The 24,328-nt window shown below is 38.8% G+C and overlaps 1 protein-coding gene across 3 annotated transcripts; it reads right to left on the reverse strand.

Annotated features, from left to right (window-relative positions):
- Nucleotides 1–556: 556 nt before the first annotated feature.
- POU1F1 (POU class 1 homeobox 1) lies at nt 557–24,022 on the reverse strand. Of its 3 annotated transcripts, none has more exons than XM_051779082.1 (7): nt 23,823–24,022; nt 8,433–8,498; nt 7,401–7,514; nt 6,116–6,361; nt 4,243–4,407; nt 2,791–2,851; nt 557–895 (listed from the first exon to the last, which is right to left on the reverse strand). In XM_051779082.1, exons 1-7 carry the CDS (start codon nt 23,953–23,955, stop codon nt 682–684), a joined length of 999 nt encoding a protein of 332 aa, XP_051635042.1. In that variant the 5' UTR covers nt 23,956–24,022; the 3' UTR covers nt 557–681. The 3 variants fall into 3 exon arrangements, with proteins under 3 accessions (XP_051635042.1, XP_051635041.1, XP_051635040.1); XM_051779081.1 differs by lacking the exon at nt 23,823–24,022 and adding an exon at nt 11,348–11,522; XM_051779080.1 differs by lacking the exon at nt 23,823–24,022 and adding an exon at nt 11,348–11,522 and having other exon boundaries at nt 6,116–6,357; nt 7,397–7,514.
- Between the last annotated feature and the right edge of the window lie 306 nt (nt 24,023–24,328).

Consider the following 24,328-nt stretch of genomic DNA (forward strand, 5'->3'; position numbering starts at 1 on the left):
TAGGCTGGAGGATGACAAATATGGGATTATTTTCAATTAGTGGGCTTTAAGAGTGTGAGAATGTGCAGTGCAATAAATGCTTTGTTTGGATACTTATTTCAGTGTACTTTTTAGCTTAAAACACTACCTCTGGTGTAAGTATGTCCACACATGGTTTTAATCAGAAAAAAAGTACAATGCAGAGAAAGCCCAACGTAATAAGTCCCTTGATGATTATTTTTCCCCCCTCAGGTCACAAGGTCTTAAGGTAAAAGGTAAATTGTATTCCCATTTTTATAGCTAAGCCTATCCAAACCAAACTTCAAGGCACATAACAAATTAGCAAGAATTATCTTCGATAACAAATATTAAAAAAGACACTTCTGCTTGCTACCCTTTTAAGGCAGTCAAATGTTATGCTGAGACAGAGCACACAGTAGGAACAGTGTTGACACCTCTGTACTAGTAAACTTGCCCTACCATAAGTAATGACAGCAATTATGGCTTTAAATATACATTGTAGGATTTAAAATTAGGCCCTCCACAGCGCACTACAGCTGAAGCTGCCTAGCTCGTGAGAGAAACAAGTAGTTTACTGATTTTTCTCTTTTTTTCTTTCCTTTTTTTTTTTTTTTAACAACATAGCATTTACAATATTTACAGAAAGCAAAACAGAAATCCACATCTATACATGGAAAAGCTTTACCGGCATTCATGGTGCTCCTTGATAATAGAACTGAAGGTGTTCTGGTGTAAACTCGTCTTCACTCTTTTTTCCCTTTGTCTTCTGTTGCAAAACCAAACTCTTACGACTTCTTTCTCAAGGTTGAGCCCCTCGGCCATCCTCATAATTTCTTGAGAAGAAGGTTTGCTTTGTTCTCCAAAGTGCCTCTCTAGGGCTTCTTTGGCAGCGATACTGGAGAAAGGGATAAAATTTTGCCTTTAGAAGCTTTTCTGGGCGTTCAAGCTTTCACTGCTGGTTCAGGGGAAGGGTCAAGGGGCAGCACTGAAGGCAGTGACTTGGTTTGTTTCCTCTTTTTTACATAAAGGAAACCCACAGTTTCTATAGTTCTTTGCTGACGTGAACAGTGTGACATGATGCAGAATTTCAGCACACAGTAATTAAAAGGCAAAACTAGCATGAAGTTCAGTGCAATTTCAGTGTTAACTATGAATTATTTGTGCTTCTTGATGCTGTTTAGGAGATACAACTATTAACTAGCCATAAACGGGGGCCCAGGAATTGGAACAGTCTGCTCCAGTCACAGCAGGGCCGTAGGGGTTCAGCAAATGCTCATCAGTGGCATTACCTGGTTGTATCAAATAATTTGGATTTATAAATGGGAAGATTTGCAAAAAGGTGTGTGCTGTATCAAATTCTGCATCTCATCGTGTTATAGAGAGAGCACTAGAGTGTTTCTAGAAATTGCAGAGGTTCTGGCAAGGTGTTTTAGCAATCACCACACTTTCCAAAACTCTGCCTTAACCTATTCCTCAGAGCCAGCAGCCACGAAAGTTGAGTGGTTCGCTAAACAAAATAATTTAATACTATTATTTTTTCTTATTTTCAGATAGAATTTGCTTCTAATTTTTGTTACACAGTCTCAGAAAACACGGAGCATCTGTGACATGCTTTTGTGCCACCGGGACGCACCCAGAACAGCCTCAGCAGCAGCTGTAATTTCTTTGGACACAAGAGGGCACTTCATGCATTATTCTGAAAGTGAGGTGAAGGTATTTCTGCCACAAAAATACACGCGGTGTCTGCTGGAGTTCTAACTTATTTCATTGCTTCATCTGTGTTATGCTGTTTGGTCTCTCATTTACAGGTCAATTTTGCAATATTTACTAGTGTTACCAAAACTACCTAATTCATAGCATGGTCTTCTGCACACACAGAATTATAGAAACATCATTATTTTTTACTAACAGCTTCTAAGGGTTTGGGCAAAGTATATAATAAAATAATTTCCACAAATTCAAATTAAGTAGTTTTTGCTCTGGATATGACTGTTCTAATTTAGTTATTGGGGCTTTTGTTTTAGCATTAGTTAACCTTCAAACATCCACTAAGAATTTGTATAAAGCCCATCTCCCTGATTAGTTTCATGTCTTTAAATTGAGGTCCTATACCTTTAAAGGAGTAATTAATATTTTCTTACTGTATGGGATTTGGTCCTGAACTTCTCAATTATCTGTGTCCTTGGCAACCTGCCATATTTGATACTCCCACTGCAGCAAGCTTACATGTAAAAGCAGGAATAATTTAAAAATAATTTAAAAATAATTTAAAAATTAACAATTTAATAATTTTTAAATAATTTTTAAAATGCTTAATATGAGGACTGATTTTATCAATAGCTTTTTAAAAACACCAGACCTCAAGTTTCTGGCAAATTTATATGTGTTTTTTTAATTGTTTCAAAATGTATGTGTTTATTTATTATACCAAAATAATGCAATTTATTTTGGTATAATGTAGAATCTCTCAAAATAAAAACAAGGGTGCTCTTATACCTTGCTATATAGATATAATGAATTTTTGACAGATCTGGAATAAAGTATCTTTTCATACTTAAGTGTGTTGTTGAAAAAAAAGCCTTTGATTGGGAAAAATAATATCTTTGGAATAACTTGGGGTCTGATGGGTTATGCTGTTATTTTCCACGGGCATGTTTCCAAATAGTGAAACTTTTAGAAGCACTAGATGCAGATATTCATGAATGGAATATAGCACTTCAATTTTGAACAGAAGAAAAAGCATCTTAGCCAAAGTGGTTTCTAACCTGTAAAGCCCTAAATATTTATTACCTTATGGTGGTTCTGCGCTTCCTCTTCCGCTCATTCACTCCAACTTTTTCATTATATAAAGCTGTATTAAAAAAAAAAAAAGAAAAAAATTAAAAAAGAGAACAAAACCTGGTAGTTTTTCCATTCTACAGGGAATGGAAAACAAGCAGAATCATCTCCAGAAAAATAGTCAATCTTTGAAGAGAGAAGAAAGCATAACAGAGAGGAGCATCACACATAGGATCTTTCTGTTGTGTAGGATGGTCAGTCATTGTTTTACCTCCAGCTATAAATGGTTATAAGCAAAAGTGGTGTGGCACCAGTAAAGATGCAGAGGAGCTGTGCTTCTGTCCCTTCCTCTGACATACCTTGCTCCTCCTGCCCTTCAGGGTACAGTCTGGGGAGATGGCGTCCATTTCCCTACTGTCTCATCCTCCTTCAGAAACACAGCTTTGGCCCCCAACCCCATTTATTCATCTGCCTCGTCCACCTCACCTTCTGATGGACAAGTCTCTGCTCTCTTCTCAGAGGCCACTGTCTGCAAACATGATCTGCCACTGTCTGCAAACATGATCTGCCACCCACCACAGCCCCTCACATGCGATTCTTGCCTTGTGGCAACCACAACAGCAGAGCCCCTGGTTTCCAGCACAGTTACAGGGGAAGGAAGCTTTCTACACTTGGTTCAAAGGAAACTGAAGTGTGTGGCAGAATAACAACGTTTCCTACTGTTGAATACAATGCCAAATCCAAAAAAGTAGCATTAAGATCATCTTCCCTTTGTTCCCATGCCCAGCAAGTGCTGCCTGGTGGTTGTGCTTTCGCTGCCACCTCCAGGCTTGCTGCTTCCCAGCATTGCAATTCGTCCAGCTCAAAAGGCTGTTCTCAAAGGCAACCACTTCCTTTAAGTCAGCCAGCCTGTCCTAAAGTACTCTTTGCCCAGAGAGCCCTATGGCTCTTCCTGCAACTAGAAATTAACTGGGAAAAAGGAAGAGCATTTTAGCTTACAACAAAAAACTCTATACCGTGTTAATCTTCTTCAGGGTTTAAAGCTCACTGCCACAGCTGAACTCAAATCCTTTTCCCCATGGCCATATCTCACATGCCAGAGGTTGGAAGGAAGACTCCTTTGATAGTGAAAAATCCCTGCTGCTAAAGGGGGTGTCCTGCAGGTCTTAATAATATGCTACAGGACTGGAGCTAGCTTGCTGGGATGGGACTGAAGGAAGTTTCTCCCAGCAGTCCAAGTGATGTTTCTGCTATTCTGTACCCTCCATACATTTCAGTTTGCCCCTCCTTGCTCATCCAAAAAAAAGATGACTAAAATTTAAGACAAGCACACCTTAGCATCTAAATCTGGTAAAAAAAAAAAAAACAGCTTTAATCTATGGACTACACATAGTAGTCCTTGGGCATATATATTGCATTCTGGTTCAAATGCTAATCAATATTTAGATGATTTCAGTTCTCTACCTCCTACTTGTTCTGCTTCCTCCAGCCACTTGGACAGTATGGATTTCAGTTTGCAGGCGTTCTTGAAACTCAGCTGCAAGTTTTCAAACCGGCAAATGGTTGTTTGGCTGAATTCAGAGCCGTGCACAGCAGCCAGTGCTTCTCCAACGTTGGTTTGTGTGTAACCTGCCAAAAAACAAAGAGGAAAAAAAGTAACTTTGAAGCTTTCTTGAGTGCTTAGACCTTCACTTCTGACTCCTGTGGGCAGTGTGTGCCTGCAGTGCCTTCAGGATGAGCTCTCTGCAGAGGTCTCTGTGGCTGACTGAGCTCTCCTCACAAATGTGTTCAGTCTCCTGTTGGTTTCAGTGGAGCTTTACACTTCAAGATTAGGGATTTGAGAAGGATCCTGACATCCATTTTTTCTACAGATGATGCAATGGTAATAAACTAATCCTTAGTGGCTCTCCTGTTGTTCGTTGCAACAACTAAGTTGAAGTGGTCAGAGAAATGCTGCAGTTTCCATGCAGACACTGACTTTGTCTCAGCAGCAACCTCTTTAGTGCTCTGAGCATATATCTGCCATGTTCAGGAGGCTGGATCATTATCCTCCTTTTCTGCCTCTGCACCAGAACAGGAAGGATCTCTTTGGACACTGAATGTCTCATGAGGCAACTTTTTACCTCTATTTTGGTTGCACTAACTCCAACTCTCTCAGCCTCAGGCACACAACCCATATTAACTTTGTCTTCCCTCGTAAAGCTCAACCTCAGATTAGTTTTCCTGTGCACATTGCATTTCTCCCATCAGAGCACCAAGCCCAGGCTCCATGTCATTTGCTTCCAGCAAAGGAAGTTTTGTTCCCTCAAAAATTCAGGATGAAGATGCAGTGACTAACAATGTGAGGCCTAGCAAACACTTTCCATTGCCGTGCCTGACAACGAATACATGACATACAGGAAAATCAACCATGTTCCAAATATTTTTAAACCCTCATTTATTTGAGTTTAGACTGAAAACGAAACACACCTGCTTTCTAGCTGTTGAGATAGTGCATAGATACCTCTAAACACCTTCTAATTTTTTTTAGATTTATGAAACTAGTACGATTTCCTATGATTCTAATGTAATAATTGATAATGACAAAATCACAACTCTACAGAGTACTCAGTATTCCCAAATGGGCTGCATCTGCACTGCTGGGTGTTATTTTTTTCTTTCAGTACAATTCAAGCAAGGGTGAGGTTTTTACATTGCAATGTACCCCTATTTCCTACAGATGAGAAAGACAAGGCTCAGTCTGCCTTTGTCCTCAGCTAAGATTGGCCAGTGAAAGACAAGCAGCTCACTGGAGACTCTCAAATGTGATCCATCTTGCATGAATCAGACAGCAACAAATACATCAGTTGCTGCTGTACCTGTGTCTTGGCACAAGAAAATAAATCAGGAAGAGAAACTTCCTACTTGTGTGGAAGATTTCCCATGGCTGTCACTGGAATGACACTACAACCTCAGATGAAACTCTTTGTGGGGAAGAGGAAGGGTATAAGAGGTTAGAGCACGTGCTGCCCTAAGTTGCAGATAATTTGGAGCCGTGCAGAATATTTCATCTGCTACTGAATGTAATTTATTGAACAGCAATAATTTTCTCTGCGCTTAAGACAAATAATTTAAGGGCAGGCAAGTTTGAAGTCCCTTCCTGCATACTAAGCTGCAAAAAGCTGAAGTTCATTAATTCCAATCAAGTCTTCTAGGAATGGAGAAAGTTTGGCAGTACAAGGCGAGATTAACGTTATGATCAGGCAACTGAAGAGGCCAGCCTATAAAACACTCAGAAATAATCAGGCTTTCACTGGAATTTTTCAGCCTTTTGTTCGTGGGCAAAAAAAGCACATACCCAGCTTAATTCTCCGCAGCTTAAATTCGTTGGCAAATTTCTCCAGCTCCCTGATCTCAGGGGAGTCCATGTCGACGGGGTCTTCCACGGACTTGCTTTTCCTGCGGAACTCCTGCTTGAAGTCCGTGCCGGTGGGATCATCTGTGAGGAGGGACTGGTGCATGGGAGTGAAGCCGTGGCCCAGGGCACAGGAGCTGGCACTCAGGGCGTGCTCCGGGAATTTATAAAGGCAAGGGGTCAGACTACCTGAGCAGCACCAAAGAGAAAACTCAGAACAGTTATTCTCTACCACTACACAGTAAAAAACCTCCCTTCACCATCTCATAATCCTGTAATATTCATTACATAACCTATGAAAGTATCTAAGAGTGAGGATCTCTTAGGAGGTACTGTCTCTTTCTCATCCGAACTCATGAAAACCAGTCAACAGCCATGACTATCTTATTACTGAGTAAAGAGAAGCACTTAAATAACATAGCAAATAGTCTAAACCTAAACAAATAAAATCCGAGGTCTAAACTGGAATTAAGGGGCACATCTAGATTGACAGCTCTATGTCATTTTAAGTCACCCAAAATTTGCCAGTCTCTACTTTCTGGTACAAAAAATATTTCCGTGTCAATGCCATGTGATGTATCCCATCTCGGATATGGGATACTCGGATGGGGTACTACCTTGGCTTGGCTTCAGCATAAAATTTCTTAGGGGAAAGCACAAAGGTAAAGACCTAAAAGCAAAAAAACCCTAACAACCAAAACCCAGAACACATTCAAAATGATCCTTCTGGCTTAAAAAGAAATTACTCAAGGACAAACCAGAACTAGCTTACATTACCTTCTGTTCACAAATATCAGACTTAACAAGGAGATTCGGTTAAGAGTGAAGGCTTGTTTTTCTCTAGGTGTTGTACATAGAGCTAAAGAGTCTGTGACCTAAAGGAGGGGTAGGGGGAATCACTGGGGAAATATTAACACTCCTCGGTGTATCTGGAGCAGCCAGTAAATTCCAGGTTCTCAGGACACCCTTCCCAATTTTCTAAATTACACAAAACTTCTTAGAAGAACTCAGAACTTCATTAACCTCCACTGCTTCCTCCATTTATTAGGGTTAGGGTTTTCTTCACCACCCTGAATGCTCTCACCAGTGTTGGAGGTTCTAACCCCATGGGAATCACTTTACACGCCACATAGAGGATAACCACCAAAAAAAAAAAAAAAGGAAAATATTTTCTCAAAAAAAAAAAGAAAAAAACCAACAAAAACAACTTAAAAAGAGGAGGACTTGCTTTGCAAGGTGCTGACACTGTTTACCACGTTGGGATGGGGCATGCTGCACGTCTGTAAGATGCGAGTCTGGGAGAGACTTGCCGACAGCATCTCTGGAGTTGAAGGTTTGATGCCTAAAAAATCCGAAAAAAGTAAGGGTAAAAAGAAGAAAGGAGAAAGAATAAAGATGTGTTTATTTTGGAAAGAAAGAAAATGAACTTGTGAGCAGTATATTTTGTTAAATGTCTATTAACTTTGCCAAGGGATCTGAAAAACGCAAGGAATGCTTGCAACAGGCACATAAAAGCACAATGCAGTAGCAGCATTTGGACATTTGCACACCATGAAGGAAATCTACACTCTGTCCCTATGCAGATATATTCATCTAAGCTGACTAGCTTGAATATTTCCTTCGTTCTTAAGTGAAATAAAATTCTGAGTTTGATTTTGGTTTATTTCCAAATCACAATTATCTCCTGGGAGTTGTGTTAATTTGGTTCATGTCATTATCTCATTGACTGCTACTTGAATGGAATAGTCATTCTCACAGAATAACAGTTCCTCTTTCTTACTGAGCCTGGCACATGCAAAAAGGAGCAGGATGCTAGCATATATTCATGAGTGTAAAAATCCATGACCATCTGTCTGATCTGCCTGCAGAATTCAGATATCTTTGCCTTATGCCCCATTTTATTTTAAATCTTTGGTCAGGGCTTTGTCAGCCCAGGCACTGGTAATATAGAGGTATATTGGATATGTCACTCCCGGTCCCTCAAAAAGTGATTATCACCAGGAAAAATGGACATAGGTTAGCAAAAAGAGCAGCACTCTCCCAGTTATGTAGAGAGAAATAAGATACAGAGTGATTTCATGAAAGATGCAGAGGTTTTGGGGAAACTCCGGGCACCGACCCTGATTTCCTAACCCTTTTTCTAGCGCCTTAATCCAAATCCCATCTCCTTTAAACAATCGTCTTGGATTGGTCCCTCTAAAGGAAAACTGCATAAAATCAGCATGCAAATAGGTCACCCAGCTGCGGGTTGCTCTCTTACCTGCCATCACCCCGTAGGTGGATGGTTGGTTTCCATAATGACAGGAGGGCACAGAGTAATGAAGTCCTGCCAAGGCACGTCCCGGCATTGTCGTGGCAAAGGGAACACACAGGAACAATCCAAGTTTGGACCAAAGACAAAACAGATGGGACTGGTAAGAAAACATGTGAGGATTCAAGACAGAGCCTTTAAATTCAGAGGCAGAGAGTGCCCTTGTGCAGCTTTGGTGTGCAATCAGTAAGCATTTAGCTCTGGGCCACAACCATCAGGTAACACTTCTGGAAGTCCAGACAGTTTGCCAGGTCACAGCAGGTAAACTGCCAGTATAAATAGTGAGACACTCTCAGAGCTAAGACCAGAAATTGCCATACTGTGGTCTTGTTGCACTGCTTTTAACATATTGTATGGTTATAACTCACTTTGCATACACTGCTTAGCAAGGGGAACACTGAACTCTTTGGAGGAGACCACCTCTTCTCCTCACACACCTTTCACACGCTGTCTCATTCAGTCTTACATAAAAACCAATTCTATGCTCTCAGAAAATCACTTGCCTTCACTGTCATGCGAACCCCACCGTGAACGAAGGCAGCAAGGAAGGCAATATTTTATGCATGCCCAAGACCTGAGTTTCCAAAGGCAGCAGTTTGGGACGTTTGCTTTGAGGCATCCAGAAGACAGAATTTTTTAAGTGCCAATCCACAAAAAAAACCGTTTCAGAGTGCTTTGGCAAGGAGGTAGAGAAACATGATGGTAGATTCTGGGCTCCTGTAAAAAGTGGAGCCTAAATAAACACTTTCTATCAGCAGCAAACACACAATTAATTTGCCTCTTGCGTTTTCACAGGGCTATTTCAGATTTGTGCTCAGTAATAGCCAGGGCCTGAAGAATGAGACCATTTTTTTGCTGAATGTGAAATAAGAGCTATGGCTCTTTCTCATGTATAAGTAGGAATAAAAATGCATATACTGTCCCCTCTAACAACTGCTATAAAATATAACATTAAAAATTAATGTTCAAGAACATTCAGATATGTAAAACCACATTTTAGAGAACATACTCCAGTTGTTCAAAACAGTATAATTAATTAGGGATTAGAATCCCTCTTTTTTACAACATTAATCATAACAGCAAAATGTCCTTTTTAGATACACTTATACAGATATAAAATCTACTAAGACAAACAAGCTTATACTAATATAAATGCACTGAAAATAAAGACTGTGTTAATAATTCTAATGCATGTAGAACGACGCAACTTTTCTGTTGAGGTAAGATCTAAGTGTTTATTGGATTTTTTCCTATTATTACATAATCCACTGACTATTATTTTTATGCATGAAAATATAATTTTCAACTTGCTAATAATGACTTAAAATTAAATGGTGAAGATGATCCCATTCAGATTAAATAATAACAATTAAAATGCTGAGGATAATGCAGAACATCAGCTGAATTACATGGCATAGTATTTGAAAAGAAATATATTCACCTTTTTGTGATGAAGAATTGCTACATCCATTTTTCAAAAAATTGCCATTTAAAATAAGTTGTTATTCAAAATTCTTTCACTGTTTTATTGAGCACAAATTCTCCCTATATGCTGTCACAAGAATAGCATTGTTTATTACAACATCTGAATCTATGTATGAAATCTGTAAACCTTTAGTCATTATAATTGTTACTGCTTTCACAGGGTCATTTTTTCACGAGGTTTGACCCTGTTTTTACAAGGTCATCTGCTAGATGTGACCCTGCAATCAAAATGTCCCAGGACTGCAGGGTCATTTTGTCCTTGGGAGGCAATTACAAAATATCAAAACTTAAACCTGAAGCAGGTGAGCATTTGCATTTGGCTGGCTGTCATCATGTACCTCTTATTACAAGCCAGACAAATCTAGAAAATACTTCTGTGATGCAGACACATAAATTTGACCTCATACAAAATTTAAATTCTCCTATTCCCTACCACTCCTGCTAACCAACTGGATATTTTGAGCCTCCTCCTTAATGTGTAAGATCCTGTTATCTATTACCAGTGATCAGTTTTCACTACTTACCTGCTTTTGCTTTTCGTTAAAATGTTTTATTACCAGAGCATTTCAGGAGAAAGCTAGTTTCTTGTTAAGACTCCAAATAAAATTCTAACCTTAATGCCATTTCAAATAAATCAAACTATGTCTTCTTCTGTTCTTGAAACCTTTCCATCAACAATTCCTGCATTCCAGAATCCCACTTCTGCACTATTAAGGATGTGACAAAACTCTTTCTCCTTGTCTCTCTCTCAGATAGTTCAGTGATTGCATAGGCTGAGTATTTCAGTGCATATAATTGGGTTATATACACAAACATTCCAAATTCAAAAATATTGTCAAGGCTTGTACTGCCAATTTTGAACATCCCACTTAAATCTTAGTCTTCATTCAGTATGCAATATGCCTTGAAAAGCAAGGTTTTTCCTTCTTTAAAGCTTCCCCAAGTGATATTTAGACCTGAGCCGTTTAAAATATATTTCCTATTTAAAGTAATTTATGTTATTTTAAATGGTGGTTATATAATAAGCTTTCAATTAATTTACATGACACTTCTCATTGAAGACTATATAGTCGTAGCAACAGTGACAATGTTTGAAGCTGTTTTAAATCAGTGCATTGGCAGCGTATTTGAGCCTAATCTCGTAACAAATTTAGGGAAAGCTGCTCATTTAGCTAAAACACAAACATTTGTGATTTTCCTCGTTCACTCGTATGCAGAGTTTTGTGAAATTGCTTCTGCTTTAACATCATCCCAATCACATGTAACACTGACAACCGAGCACTTTAAATACTGCAGAACTTGATGAACACAGATCATCCAAAAAGCATCACAAAAAACCCCCGAGAGTTACTGAGAGCAAGATTATTTTGAAAAAGTACCTGTAGATACAACATTGGTGGCGTGGTTAGAGACATGCAGGCACTCTGCGGCGCTGTGGTGCATTATCAGAGGCAGGGAGGGAGAAGAGTCAGAATTCAGGGGTACAAAGGTGTCAGATGAAGTGAATGCTTGGCAACTCATACCCTCCAACAGGCAGGAGAGCCGCTTGTCCCCTGTTTTCTGACAGGACAGATCCTGCGCAATCCACGGCAGCTCAGACCCTATTCCCGGCTTTTTACCTGCATATGCATATACAGGAGGGCTCCAGAGCACAGGGGAGGTCGTGTGCAGGTATTTATACCACCAGGAAATCCCTTTATCCATTTTAATGTTCTTTTTTTCCCAGCAATATTGCCATACTGCCACAGAGCCTCCTTCCTTCCCACACAAACACAATACGCCTCCAATTAATGGGGGGTCAGGGGGAGGGGGCTGATGGGGGAAGAAGAGGGAAACCAGAGACACGATTTGACAGATATTTTCAATTAGGTCTTTTGTAAAGGACAATGACCAGGAAAAAAAATATATATATAAAAGTATCATAAAAGTCGGTAGCAACAGAGAAGCTTAATGCTAAATAAGTTTCCACAGTTAACACCTGCCCCCAAAATCCCATCCAGGCAATTGTCTGGAAGGCAACCTGTCTGAGAGCTCAATCAGAAGTCTGCAATAGTCAAGAACCTATAGCAAAACAATCTGAATTAGCCTAATTCCCAGGGCAGTTGCACAGTGATTGTTTGTCTTAACCTACAATAGTACAAATCAGAGATGTGTAAAATGGAGCAGCTGTATCCAGCAGGGTGTTTTTGAACAGATAGCTTTACAATACAATGATGTGCTAAATGTTTGTCTAAGAGAACTCTTGAAAGAGCCCACAGTATCAAAAAATTCATTTATATTTCCTCTCACTAATTTATACTACCACAGCACCTACAATCTTCTCCAGAAAATCCTAAGTAAACCCAGGATCTTTTCTCAAAGATGTTGAGTGATTTTTTTTGGTAGGAGATTGGAATTACTTTGGGTTACCCTAAAAATGATGAAAATTTCTGGAGGACACCATAGTCACATATTCTGTGTATATGCAATAAAGGTGGGATGTTCATTGTTTGGGGGGTTTTTTGGTTTAGCTTGTTTTGGTTTGTTTTGGGTTTTGTGACCAAAGGTGGTTGGTCTTATTTTATGTAAAATGATGATTCTTTTTGTGTGTTTGGTATTCCTAACTGGTTCAAATGTCTGAACTAGAATTCTGACAATACAAACTTCAGATACATTAGGTGGGAGCAATCATACATGTCATTGCACCATTTTTCATGTATTATTGCAGAAAAGAGCTCTTGCATTGAGCCATTCTGTAGAAGCCCAGTTATTATATGTACATTTGTTTTGGGGAAGGTTGTGTCTGAGATTGTTGAGAAATTTCATAAGAATTACTGCATAATGCAAATTGTACATGAGCTTTAACAATGCTGAGGCTCTACATTCATAACCACTATCTATACATGCTTTCGTACAGCAAAATATAAAAAACCCTCAAAATAATTATTGCAATATTATGGGAGATACTGTCATCAAATGAACTGCCATCTGCATTACTTTGGGCTAGGCCCAATGTAATATTAATGTCTGTGGATTCATATTAAAAATTTATTTTAATAATTTTCACCTCTGAGGTCCTTTTCTCCCTCAGTAAGGAGCACGATACATCTGCCAGGGGCTTCAGCCCACATCCCTACTGGGGTTTTGAAGCTATGGGAGAAAAAGAAACACTAAGAATAACTTTACAGCCCTGTCCTTGACAATTCTTTTTTCCCACATCCCAACAGGTAACAAATGTATCACTGCAAACTCACGTCTAGATGCAAACTAGATGTAGCCTGTCCCCAAATGCAGGATGGAGCTCACTTCCATTTTTCATTTCCTCCTGAGGTGACACCATGTTAGCCACCACTTGAAACGAGTTTTTCATGCCATGGCTGTATTTTATGTTTTATAGTGCTGGATGACTTGGATTTCTATTTTTTTGTGTGTGTTTGTGCTGTACCACCTTCTTCTCATTAAGGTAAAAGCTTCACTATTTTTCATTTTGACTATGACCAAGTTTGTTTAGTCATGTCCAGTTTAAAATAATGTTGTTTGGCACAATTTTTGAGGATTCTGAATAGCTAGACTGTTACAAATCCCAGGTATTTGACAAATTTCACATGCATCAGGTGATGTATGAAATAAAGCTTGTTTCTAAAAAGAGTAGCACCTCTCTTAAAGCCTTGTTACAACCCTCTGTTCTGCCAAGAAGGGCACCTTGGTGGTGAAGTCCTGTCACACCAGCCACACTCAGCTCTTTGGCTGGGCTTCAGATTGCCTTACCCTGAGTGACCTGATGGCTCCCTGTACTGTGATCTCATGGTCAGTTTTAAGGCTCTGCCTCACAGCAGAACAGTTGAGTGAAAGCTTCTGGCAGGCTGACTGAAGGAGGTCATTCCTTGTTTACACTTACAGGTGCCCTCAAAGCTTCAGTGGGAGTTTTCTGCCCTGATACACAGACCCCATTCTCCATTTGGATGGTGGTATGATGTCAGTAAATGTTACAGCAAAACTCATCTGCTTCCTGCTGAACCCTCAGTTAAACTGGCCTTTTGAGTGGGCATTATTTCCATAAGGAGGAATGGGGAAAATGAAGATTTTAATGACTGAGCCCTTTTCTTACAGTCCACTGTGGGAGAACTCTGAGCTTACATTAATGTTTTTCCTTAATTCCAATCTTTATTCCATTTTAGTAGACTGATTCTTTTCCCACTGAATCTCTTCTGATTGAATCCCTGAAGAAATACCAAAGAAAGCCTTAAAAAAACCCTTTGAGTTTTGTTTAGACAGCATTAAGCTGTCTGTTTTCATGGCAAAAAGTTCCCTTGACATGGTTTTCTCAGCTTAGAAACAGCATTTCATTGTAGGCTCTCAGGACTGGCTGTGAGAGCCAGGGGAAACACCATCATTTTGCTCCATGGGAGCACAGCATCCCTGTTCCCAAGAGATGATCCCATGCTGATCAACAACATAGATTTTAACCCCCACCTTTGCCAAGCACTACAAAATTTCAAAGAAAATCTGGCACAATGCAGGTCTTGGCACCATCATTCATTCATTCATTCATTCATTCCTTTTCCCAGGTCTCCAAACTCTTTTCTGGATAAACTGAAAAATACAAGGCTTGTTTAAATAAAGACCTTGCAGAGATGGAAGTCTCTATGAGAATAATCACTATGATACTCCTACAGCTGAAATATGTCCCACTGAAACTATCACTCACATACATTTTACATGCTATAGAGAAGTATGTGTGTATATATACATATATACACATGTGTAATATATATCCACATATATATATCTGTATACATATATATACACAGATACTCATCTGTGTATATATCTCTCTTCCAATGATGCACCTTGGAGAACTTGTGGTTCTTTGGAAGTGAGCTTCACTTCTGCCTTCATTGCACAGCTTTTTCTATTTCCAATACTACAGCAATTTCCATCCTGTCACCTTGTACACTTTTGTGTGTAAATATTTGTCTGCCACATTTCATTTTTATTCAGAATACCAAAATTCCCAGTTTTTAAATCCATAATTTCATGGTTAGTCTTCACTGTGCTGGGTATAAGCTATAAAACAAATAGAAAAGAAAACTACATTTAGATTTGTTTCTATTTTTCCACTGGCAGTCTTGCAGATACACAATAAAACAATAGGTTGCATATGATCTAGCTGCATTCCAGATTCTCAGAGTCCCAGCTCTACCAGGACTTTCATTTTTATCATTCTTCTGTGTAGGGTGTTTTTTTTAATTCATGTTGCTGCTGGGACACTCTTCACTGCTCAGCAATCACGCAAAACTGAGGAGTCTGACCTAACAGTTCTGCATCCAAGCTCTTCCTGCACGAGGCTGTGCAAAAAGAGCATCTGCAAAACATAGTTAGGGGCCATTTCACCTGCAAAGAGACTCTAAAAGATCCTTATTGGAACAGCAAGTGCACAGTTCCTCCTCTCCCCACCATCACACTTGGGCCTCAGCTCTCAAGCAGAAATACTTTTGTTGTTGCTACAAAGACTACTTTGGAAAGCTGGTCTGGGAAGGCCACAGGAATGGCCAGGGTAGCACCTTAAATACAGATGTATGGACTGCTCCTCAGTATCACAAGTGCCCTTTATTTTTTAGGGACTTTTCTTCACAGAGTGAGCAGCCCCAGCAATAGGTGGTATCAAAAGGAGCTGGAAGTGTTGAGCATCACAAAAAGACAAGTCTGAGAGAGATTTCAGTATGTCTCAGAGGGCAAGTATTACACATACCAGTATTATCACACAAAGCCAGCGACCTGGATGGAAATAATTGGAGATATAATTGTAATTTTTGCAACATTATAGTATTTTTTGGTAGTTCGCAATTCCTCCAAAGATCTGCACATTTACACAATTCTTCTCCTTCTTTTTCCTGTCCAGAAAGATCTTTAACTGAAATGACAATGCTCATGTTATCGAAATACCTAAAATATAGAGGGATATCACAGATTTATGGTTTACTTCCCACACTGTAAATGAAAATGACATATCTAAGTACATGTTACTGTGCAAAGGAAAACAAATCTTTCTTAGGTAAGACATAAATTGATTAACTAACTGTCAGTGTATGCCACGGATAGTTTCATTCACAACTGACAGGGAAAGAGGGTAGATTAAACATTTCCAAGGAAGACACTTTCCCAGGGACCAGCAAAATGCAATTTGCTTTTAAAAACCTATAGAAAGCTTATCTGGTCTTGCTGCCAAAGTCTGGCTCACTGGAGTCTGAGTGAAAAACATGTGTAATTGCATTAGAGCAAACAATAGACTTTAAGCCTGATTTAGACCAAGTGGGACTACTTGATAAAGACCAAAAAGAACACAAGATTACTCGATAAAGACCGAAAAGAATGTTAAGATTACCTGTTTCTCCAAACCACCTGTCCTGAACGTTAGATCATCTCTGCAGAAAGGAGCCCCCTGGACACCCAGCACAGACATGATCTGTTATCTGCAGGGAAAGGTGGTGTTCCCACGGCTCTCAAAGAACAACCTGAGCCTCGCCTCATAAAATATGTCTAAACTTATATATTTGTTATTTAAATTTGTAGATCTTCTTATCTATAAGTTTCGCTGCTTTGCTTTTCATGCCCCCAGTCAGATGGGTGCTTCTCGAAATAATACACACTGCAATTGTATTAATAGAGAGATAGACCCCTACACTTCATGGCAGTGGTCCAAGCTCATTCCAGTGTAATTCCAATGAAAAGCAGCACAGGATCAGGCTGGAAACAGTTATGACAGGGGCCAGCCAGCAGAGCTATACCAGGCATGAGTTTAGCCAAGCAGGTGGAAAAATCCCAAGTTGCACTTAACATCTTTAAAGCATTTACAAAATATTACTACTAATAATTATTTCACAATCATTAAAGGCCAGGTTTAAAACTCACATGTGTTATGTTTGCCTCATTTTCAGTTAATTCAGGACCACGTAACAACACTTTTAGCAGCAAGAGTCTTTTTTTCCCCACATTTTTTCCTCTGGAAAATCAGAACTTTTCCATACAAAGAAAGATTTTCATATAGGTGGTTATGAACTCAAATCCACACAATGCTATTTTTAACAGCCTAACTTTTCAGGGAGTGCTTTTATTCCTCACCAAATGACTTCTTTCCATTTTTCTTATGTCATTTCAGAAAGACTGTCTGTAACCCCAGGAGGATTTTATCATACAAACATGGGCTATTGCTACAGTGGCCAGACTATTAATTCTTTCCTAGTTTTCCCTTTCATGTTACAAGATAAACATTGTTTTCACAAAGCTTTGGTAAATATTAATGTACACAGAATACAGTGTAAATTATACTGTGAATCCTGCAAATTCAACATTGCCTGACAACTTCAAAGTACTTGAATTCATTATTTGCCTGCACCTAAACTGAGTTGTCAATTATGAAATAAACTTCTGCAGTCAGAATTCATATTTCTTGACATTTTCAAATTCAGAAGAGAGTCCAACTGTAAAATAACATCAGATTATTCACCCATATAATATAATATTTGTTTGCTAAAACTTAGCTAAAGCAAACAAAAAAGTCAGAGTAGTTTTGTGAGGATCAAACACTGAAAATGGCATCACCCACTAAGACACTGATTTCATAGCACTTTCTTATAAAGAGAAAAGCTCTCAGCAAAGCAAAACAATAATGGTTATATGTTTTGGGAGGTTTTTTGCCTGCTGGATAATAACATGGAATATTTGAGAAAGTAGCATTTAAAAGTTCCTATAGCATAGAGATGAGTTACATTCACCTGCACTTCAAAGGTCCCTTCACATTAACCAAAATGGAACAAAAGTATACATCCCCTGCTTCTCAGTTTATACTTCCACTAGCAAAAGAGTTTTTTCCCCCAAATGCAGTTAATAAAAAAGTCATGTTTATTTAAAAACTAAGTAATTTAAAAAAAAAAAAGGAAATAAAGGGAATTGACCATCTCCAGGTCTGAAACACTACTGAAATGCTCCTTTACACATAACTTGAAACAATGCAAAGATGGAAGGAATTAAAAAATGAGTGTAAGAACACCAGGGCAAAAAAGTACAGCAAATTAATCAGACCTAAGAGAGACAGCTTCCCAGGGTAGATCTGTTAACCCAGATCATTGGGATCATAAAATTGTCCTAAAAATGCTTTGGAACCACCCAGATCCGCCACATGAATATTTACCAAATTAATACTGAAATTCATCAGCATTACCCATAGCCAAAGACCCCATCATCTACCCCTGCAGATCTCCTATGAATTAGTCCATTTATTATTAAAGTTGACATGATCTGTCAGAAAAGCCAGAAACTAACCAGCAGTACAAATTTTTCTCTATCCAAAGTGCAAAAATCTACTGAACAGAACTTTGTGTTAGAAACTAAGCTTACACAACCAAGCAATTACCTTTCTTGAAAGTGTCTTTCACTTCACAGGTCTCCAAAATCAAAATTTCTTCTTAATTTCCAGAGAGGTCATTGAATACCAGCCCCACTACCTTTTGAAAGGATTTCAGAAATTCCCCTCTAAAGGTCAAAAGTCCTGAAAGGATCAGAGTACATTTAAAGGCTCAAAACATTCTTCCATGGACATTTATCACATCAAGATGCCTTTGGCATTACAGCCTGGGCCATCTTTGAACAACACACACATTCTGTATTTTCCTGGGGAAATGGATTTTGTGATGCAGTTTAGGTCCAGCTCTTGGTGGGTCACAGCAAAGTTTCTGCTATAAGTAAGAAAATCCTCATGAGCATCTTCACATCATGTATGTGACTTGTCTCCAAGTCTTTACAATTAACTTAGTTAGAAGGGATACCAAAGAAATTTTGGAAGGCTAGGCCCTTATTATAAGCTGTCAGCAGCTTCCCAAGATTCACAGACAGAGGTGAATGTGTGCTTCACGTGCCCAAGCCTCTCCTGAGAAGTATGAGAGCCACACAACAAACAACAACCAAAGTAAAATTCTGTGAGACTGGTTAATACTTTTGCCCATCGCTCAACTTTATTGGAAACTTGGGACAAGTGTATGGTAAAACTCACAGGAAATGTACTGAATAATGAGGAATCTTTTTTCCCCCTCCTTTCTTCTCCCTCTGGTATAACAATCACCCTCCAATGTGCTCATCTTCTTCTCTCCTCTGCTCCATGCCTCCTGTCCCCACTCCTCCCTCAGTATGTGTCACAGGAAAGAGAATCTGGATTATATGTTCCCAATTACATTTGGATATCTGGCCAACAGAACTGGGGAACACTATTCAGCTCTAAAATTGTTCCAAGACTAAAAGTAAAATCTTCAGTTTCAGCAGGTTTTGGCATAAAATAAATTAAATCAATGTATTTAAATGGAAATTTTCAGCTCTGAAGAAAACTCATTCAGAATTTCTTAATTCTCTGTGCATCTTTCACAAGCTTTCATAAATTAAATAACTTATTTTTTCAAACTATCTGAGGTTATTTAAAAAAAATATTCAAAGTTTTTCAATGTGCCAAATTACAAATGCTGTATGAGATAGATAGTACAGATAGAATAAACTGTGGGAGGAAAGCTTTCCAGACAAACTGTAACTTTAGACATCCAACCTTTTGAAATAAATCCAGATTTGTGCTAATTTATAGGATTACAGTATGACTTAATAAGATTTACAGTAGTAAAGGCACGAGATAAAAAAGAAATCTGTGGATTTTTCTAAATGTAATTGAATCTTTCTGAGGTCTGGATTTTCTTAATACTTCAGATCACAACTTACTCAGATACATTTTGCTCTTCCTTGCCAACTTAACTGTATCGTTCATACCTCCACCTGAAAATTTACCTGTATTCCTCTAGATTCAGTCTAATGAAAATGACAGCAACAATCAAGTAGGAAAAAAGAAACCCACAAAACAAAGCCAAAACCAGACTCCAAAATACCCGGAATACATTAAGGTCAGACTTTGGCATCCTCACTGAGCAGTGCATTTTAAGCAGTAAACATTCTCAGAATACTTCAAAAACACTACTCAATGCAGGCACAGCTGACAAGATGTGGGCTAAATGGGACTTTCTAATTTGCTGAAACGATTAGTGATGAGAACTCAATTATTTTTGTATTCATGGATCTGAGTGATAAAGTAACGCCGCTTTTTTTCATTATCGGTGTAAAATAAAGGTCATCAACTGGGTACAAAGATCAAAACCTAAAAGGCACTATTACATGAGCTTCCAGAAAATCCCAGTCATCTATATTCATACCTGAACTTTGCCTGCACACAGTGCATTGATGAATATTACTGTATCAGGCAGACAAACATCATCAGTTCAACACGGTCAGCAGTTTTGTGTTTCATTACCAAACAAAACATCTTGCCAGCAAAGTGATTTCATTAACATATTCAAACCCTTGACTGGCTCGGTCCGAAGGTCATTTAAAATTCTTTGAAATACAAGATAAAATTTTAATTCTTAAATCTCGCATAACATTTAAAATGCATTATTCTTCAGGAAAGTATCTCATAACTCTTGCTGAAAATTTAATCCACACAATTCAATTAATCATTACCAAGTGGTGTTAAAATCGCAAAGTGCACCTTCTCAGGAAAAGAATAATCATCATGGTATAGCAGCACTTTGCCTTTCAATGTCTCCTTTCATCTAAAAACCTCATTGTTGTCCCCAAAGGTATCACTTCTATTTTCTGGGTGAGGGAATGGTGTGTTAAGTAGCTTGCCCAAAAAAATACAAAATCAGTGGCCAGCATAGGGATAGCAGCCAGAACTACCAATGACATTTTGATCAATGCTTCCCTTATAAAACTATACAGCGTTTAAATATACCCCTGTGCCATGGGGGAAAAGTCTGAAATATCTCACTAGGTTGACATAAGAACTCAAAAATTCCACTTGCACCTTCCAGGGTGCATCCAAGGGCAAAGGACCATACTTGTCCAGTCCTAAATTCAGAAGCCACTGTCTGAGATCTGAGCTGGTTCAGCCTCCATGCAAGTTGACAGCTGAGGGATCATTCTTCTCAATTCAAATATAAGTGAGAAGGGAGATGGGGCTTTCTGACTTTTTTAAAGGTGAGAATTAAAATGATCTCATTCACACATGCACCCATCTAAACCATGACTCAGGTAAAAGTCAGAAAGTGGGAACCTTTCCAGAACAAAAAGTAACTCAAAAAATATTGATGGAGCAATTGTCATTAACAATTTGCTCCAGTCTACGAGAATTACTTACTCTTTGAAAACATTTGGATGTTTTCACTTCTCCCCAGGGCAAATATTTTAATGCTTCTCTTTGGAACTGCATCTACAGCCCTTTTCACAACCTCACTTTAAAGTGCCCAACCACACAGAAACCATATTGAGAGGCAGGCACAACAGGGCTTTGAAATTTCCTTTTAAATCACAGAAACTGCATTTTAGTCTGACAGCATATACATGTAACATATAGCTAAAGGCTGCTTACCATACCAGCAAGCGTGCTGGCCTGAAGGACTAAATATTTAAATTAAACACCATGCCATTTTCCAGGTGTCACAACAAAAAAGAGCAACTCAAACGTGTACGTGAGAGAGGGGGGGAAGCAGAACAGGGGCAGCCCTTCTGCTTCCTTACAGAGAATCTCTTCATCCTAATGAAATCCTAAGTTTAACTCAGCAGCATTTAGACCTTCAAAATCTTCCTTTCCCCCCCACGCAAGGAACCTAAAAGATCCTTCCAGGCAATGTCTTTTTTCCTCGCTTTGCCTGGCCACCTTGGGACTGCCTGGCATTTCAAGAGCTGGGATTTTAAGGAAGTCTCCATTAGGACACTCTCGCAAAAGATGCATCAAGTCAGGGGATTCCCACAGTATGGAGCACAATACACAAAACCTAGGGACTTTAAACATGATTTTTCTCGGTACACTCCTTCCTGTAAGGGGAAGGAGTTTGCCGCAGTGAAATTCCATCATTTGCCATTGCAGCTTCCCCTGGATAGCAAGGATGGAGAAGGGAAGTAACTGAAAATCGTTCTCCACAGCTTTTACAGCATTTACCACAATCCTGCAGTGGATGAGGGGAAATAAGGAAGTTATTGCAAAGAAGACATAAGCCAGTCGTTGCAGGAACTTAAGACTTAACAAGAATAACTTTCTTTATAAGTCACTGTCAAACTCTCAGGCTTCTTCTACAAAAATAATAATTATCCATGTGTGATGCTGAATTACAAGTCAGTAATACAGAGGATTCTGTGCAGACTACACGCTCCAAAAGGGTTACACACAAGGAAATCCTAACCTTTCCTAATCATGCTACCTGGACAAAGGTTGTGCAGACACAGGAGTAAAAGGAACTCCTTATCCACATAACACAGCCTAGGAAGAGCACTAAGAGAATTCCCCTCCCCATTCTCCCTCTCTCCTTCAGATCAGTACAACTGAGTATTTTCAGAAGCAAAGGGAAAGCAAGCACAGCACCTTTGAGTTTGGTAGAGCCTCAAGGTCTAACTGATAATTGTGCCATATCCCCACCACCACACTATGAAATATATTTAGAGTCATGGACTATAGCAAATAACAAATAAAAAAATAAAAATTAAAAAAAAAAAGGAAAAGAAAAAGGCCACTTTTACTAACTTTTCTATAATATGATTCATCATAAGCCACAATAAAAACCTCTAAGCCAAGTATCTGTATGAAACATGTCACCCTGCAAAATGTAATCCAGGTGAGTGCATCTTCCCTACGTCCTTTGCTCATCAAAAGACAGAATTTTTTCCTTTTTCTGCTACCTTATTACTTCTCTTTGTTGTTTCCACTTGTTTTCAGGCCGTGTTCCCCCCCACCCCACCCCACCCCGCTTTAGAACTTCCCTTTTCCAAGCTCCCTGCAACTACTCAGTTGACTCATGGTGCAAATTCACTTGCATTGGAGGGTACCACCTTTTTCTTCTTGTCCAGTAAAACTAAAAATTACAAGTTGAACAAAAATATACAATTTGTAAAAAAAAGAGTTGTCCTATCTGAAAGAAAGCCAGCATTAGCACACTTTTTTCAGAGATTAGGTACGCTCTACTCTTTTTATACTTGATTAGCAGTTAATTTGGGTGATGTATTACTGTTTCCTCAAGGAAAACAAGAAAATAACAAAAAGCCCAGCACAACCCCTGTCACAAAACTGCAATAAAGGAGAAAACCACCACCATTTTCTCTGCCAGTTAGCATTTACTAGAAGCAGATCATAGTAATACCACCATGCTGCAATTACTTGTATTTGACAGCAGTTTTATAAACCACAGGTTGATTTTTTCCAGAGCTTTCCTCCTGATTGCCTCAGATTGACTACATGTCTACTTTTCCCACAGGACAGAGGCTTCCTTAGATCCAAGTAGACACCAGCTTTTGAATTTCAGCCTTGTTGGAGCAGTTCAAAATACCTGGTGAACTACCTGACTGCTCATGTCTGTCTCCCTCTTTGCACCCTCCACCCCAATACAGAGCAAAAGGAACATGAAATCATATCACTCATCTCTATTACAGCACACAGAGAACATGATGACTTTTTAAAATGCCTGGGGGAAAAAAAAAAAAGAAAAAAACCCCCATATTTGATTTTTTTAACATTCCCATGCTGATGTGATTCACAGCTATTGTTATTTATTTCGCTGTAAGGTTTTCAAACAGATCATCAGCCAAGCAATCCGAATGATAAATTAAGTCCTTACAACAGAATTCTGCCTCTACTCTCAGTGACTCTTCTCTATTAGCCTGAAACAAATCATCTTTGAGTTCACAAAAGGTTTAAAACAGAGAAAGATAACTAAGAAATATGGTATTATAGAAAAAACCATATGTTGCTAGCAATGCCTATGATAACCCCTCATCTCCACACGGCAAACACGGTACCTGAGCAGAAGATTTCCACAAAGCCATCTCTTAATCTTTTTCTTAATCCAACATTCAGACTCATCTTCATGTTTGCAAAACATAGCCACTTGTTCTTTTTTCCCTCAAGCTTCAGAAAGCATGTCCATGTCATCTAAGGAATATTCTTCCAAATGAATAGCGTGATGTATTCCCAATAGCAAGCCATTTTCCAAGGGGCAACAAACTTTATATAGAGAATAAATAAATTTATAAAATGAATACTTCATATCTCAAGAGAGAACTAATTGATATTACTAAGTGCCTCCACCTGTCAGAGGATTTTATTAATAGCTTAGCTTTAAATAATCATTCTTAGGTAAAGATTGCTTATTTAATTTTCACTCTTTGCTCAATGGTTAAGAATAATACAAATCAGTAAATTACCACATTGGGTCATATTTGTTTCAAAAATCACCTTTGTAGTCAAAGATACTACAATGATATTAGAAAGGAGTTATATGCTGACTCAAAATTATTTGTCACGG

The sequence above is a fragment of the Manacus candei genome, unplaced genomic scaffold, assembly GCF_025592945.1.
Source record: "Manacus candei isolate 608988 ecotype Guabito, Panama unplaced genomic scaffold, ASM2559294v1 h1tg000014l, whole genome shotgun sequence".
In the NCBI taxonomy this organism is placed as follows: domain Eukaryota; kingdom Metazoa; phylum Chordata; class Aves; order Passeriformes; family Pipridae; genus Manacus; species Manacus candei.

Coding starts and splice junctions, on each gene's coding strand:
- POU1F1 (XM_051779081.1), bottom strand. CDS start 11,489: ATGAGTTGCCAAGCATTCACTTCATCTGACACCTTTGTACCCCTGAAT. Junction 7,515..8,432: donor CACCTACGGGGTGATGGCAG/GTAAGAGAGCAA, acceptor CGGATTTTTTAG/GCATCAAACCTTCAACTCCA. Junction 896..2,790: donor AAGCGCAGAACCACCATAAG/GTAATAAATATT, acceptor CCCTTTCTCCAG/TATCGCTGCCAAAGAAGCCC.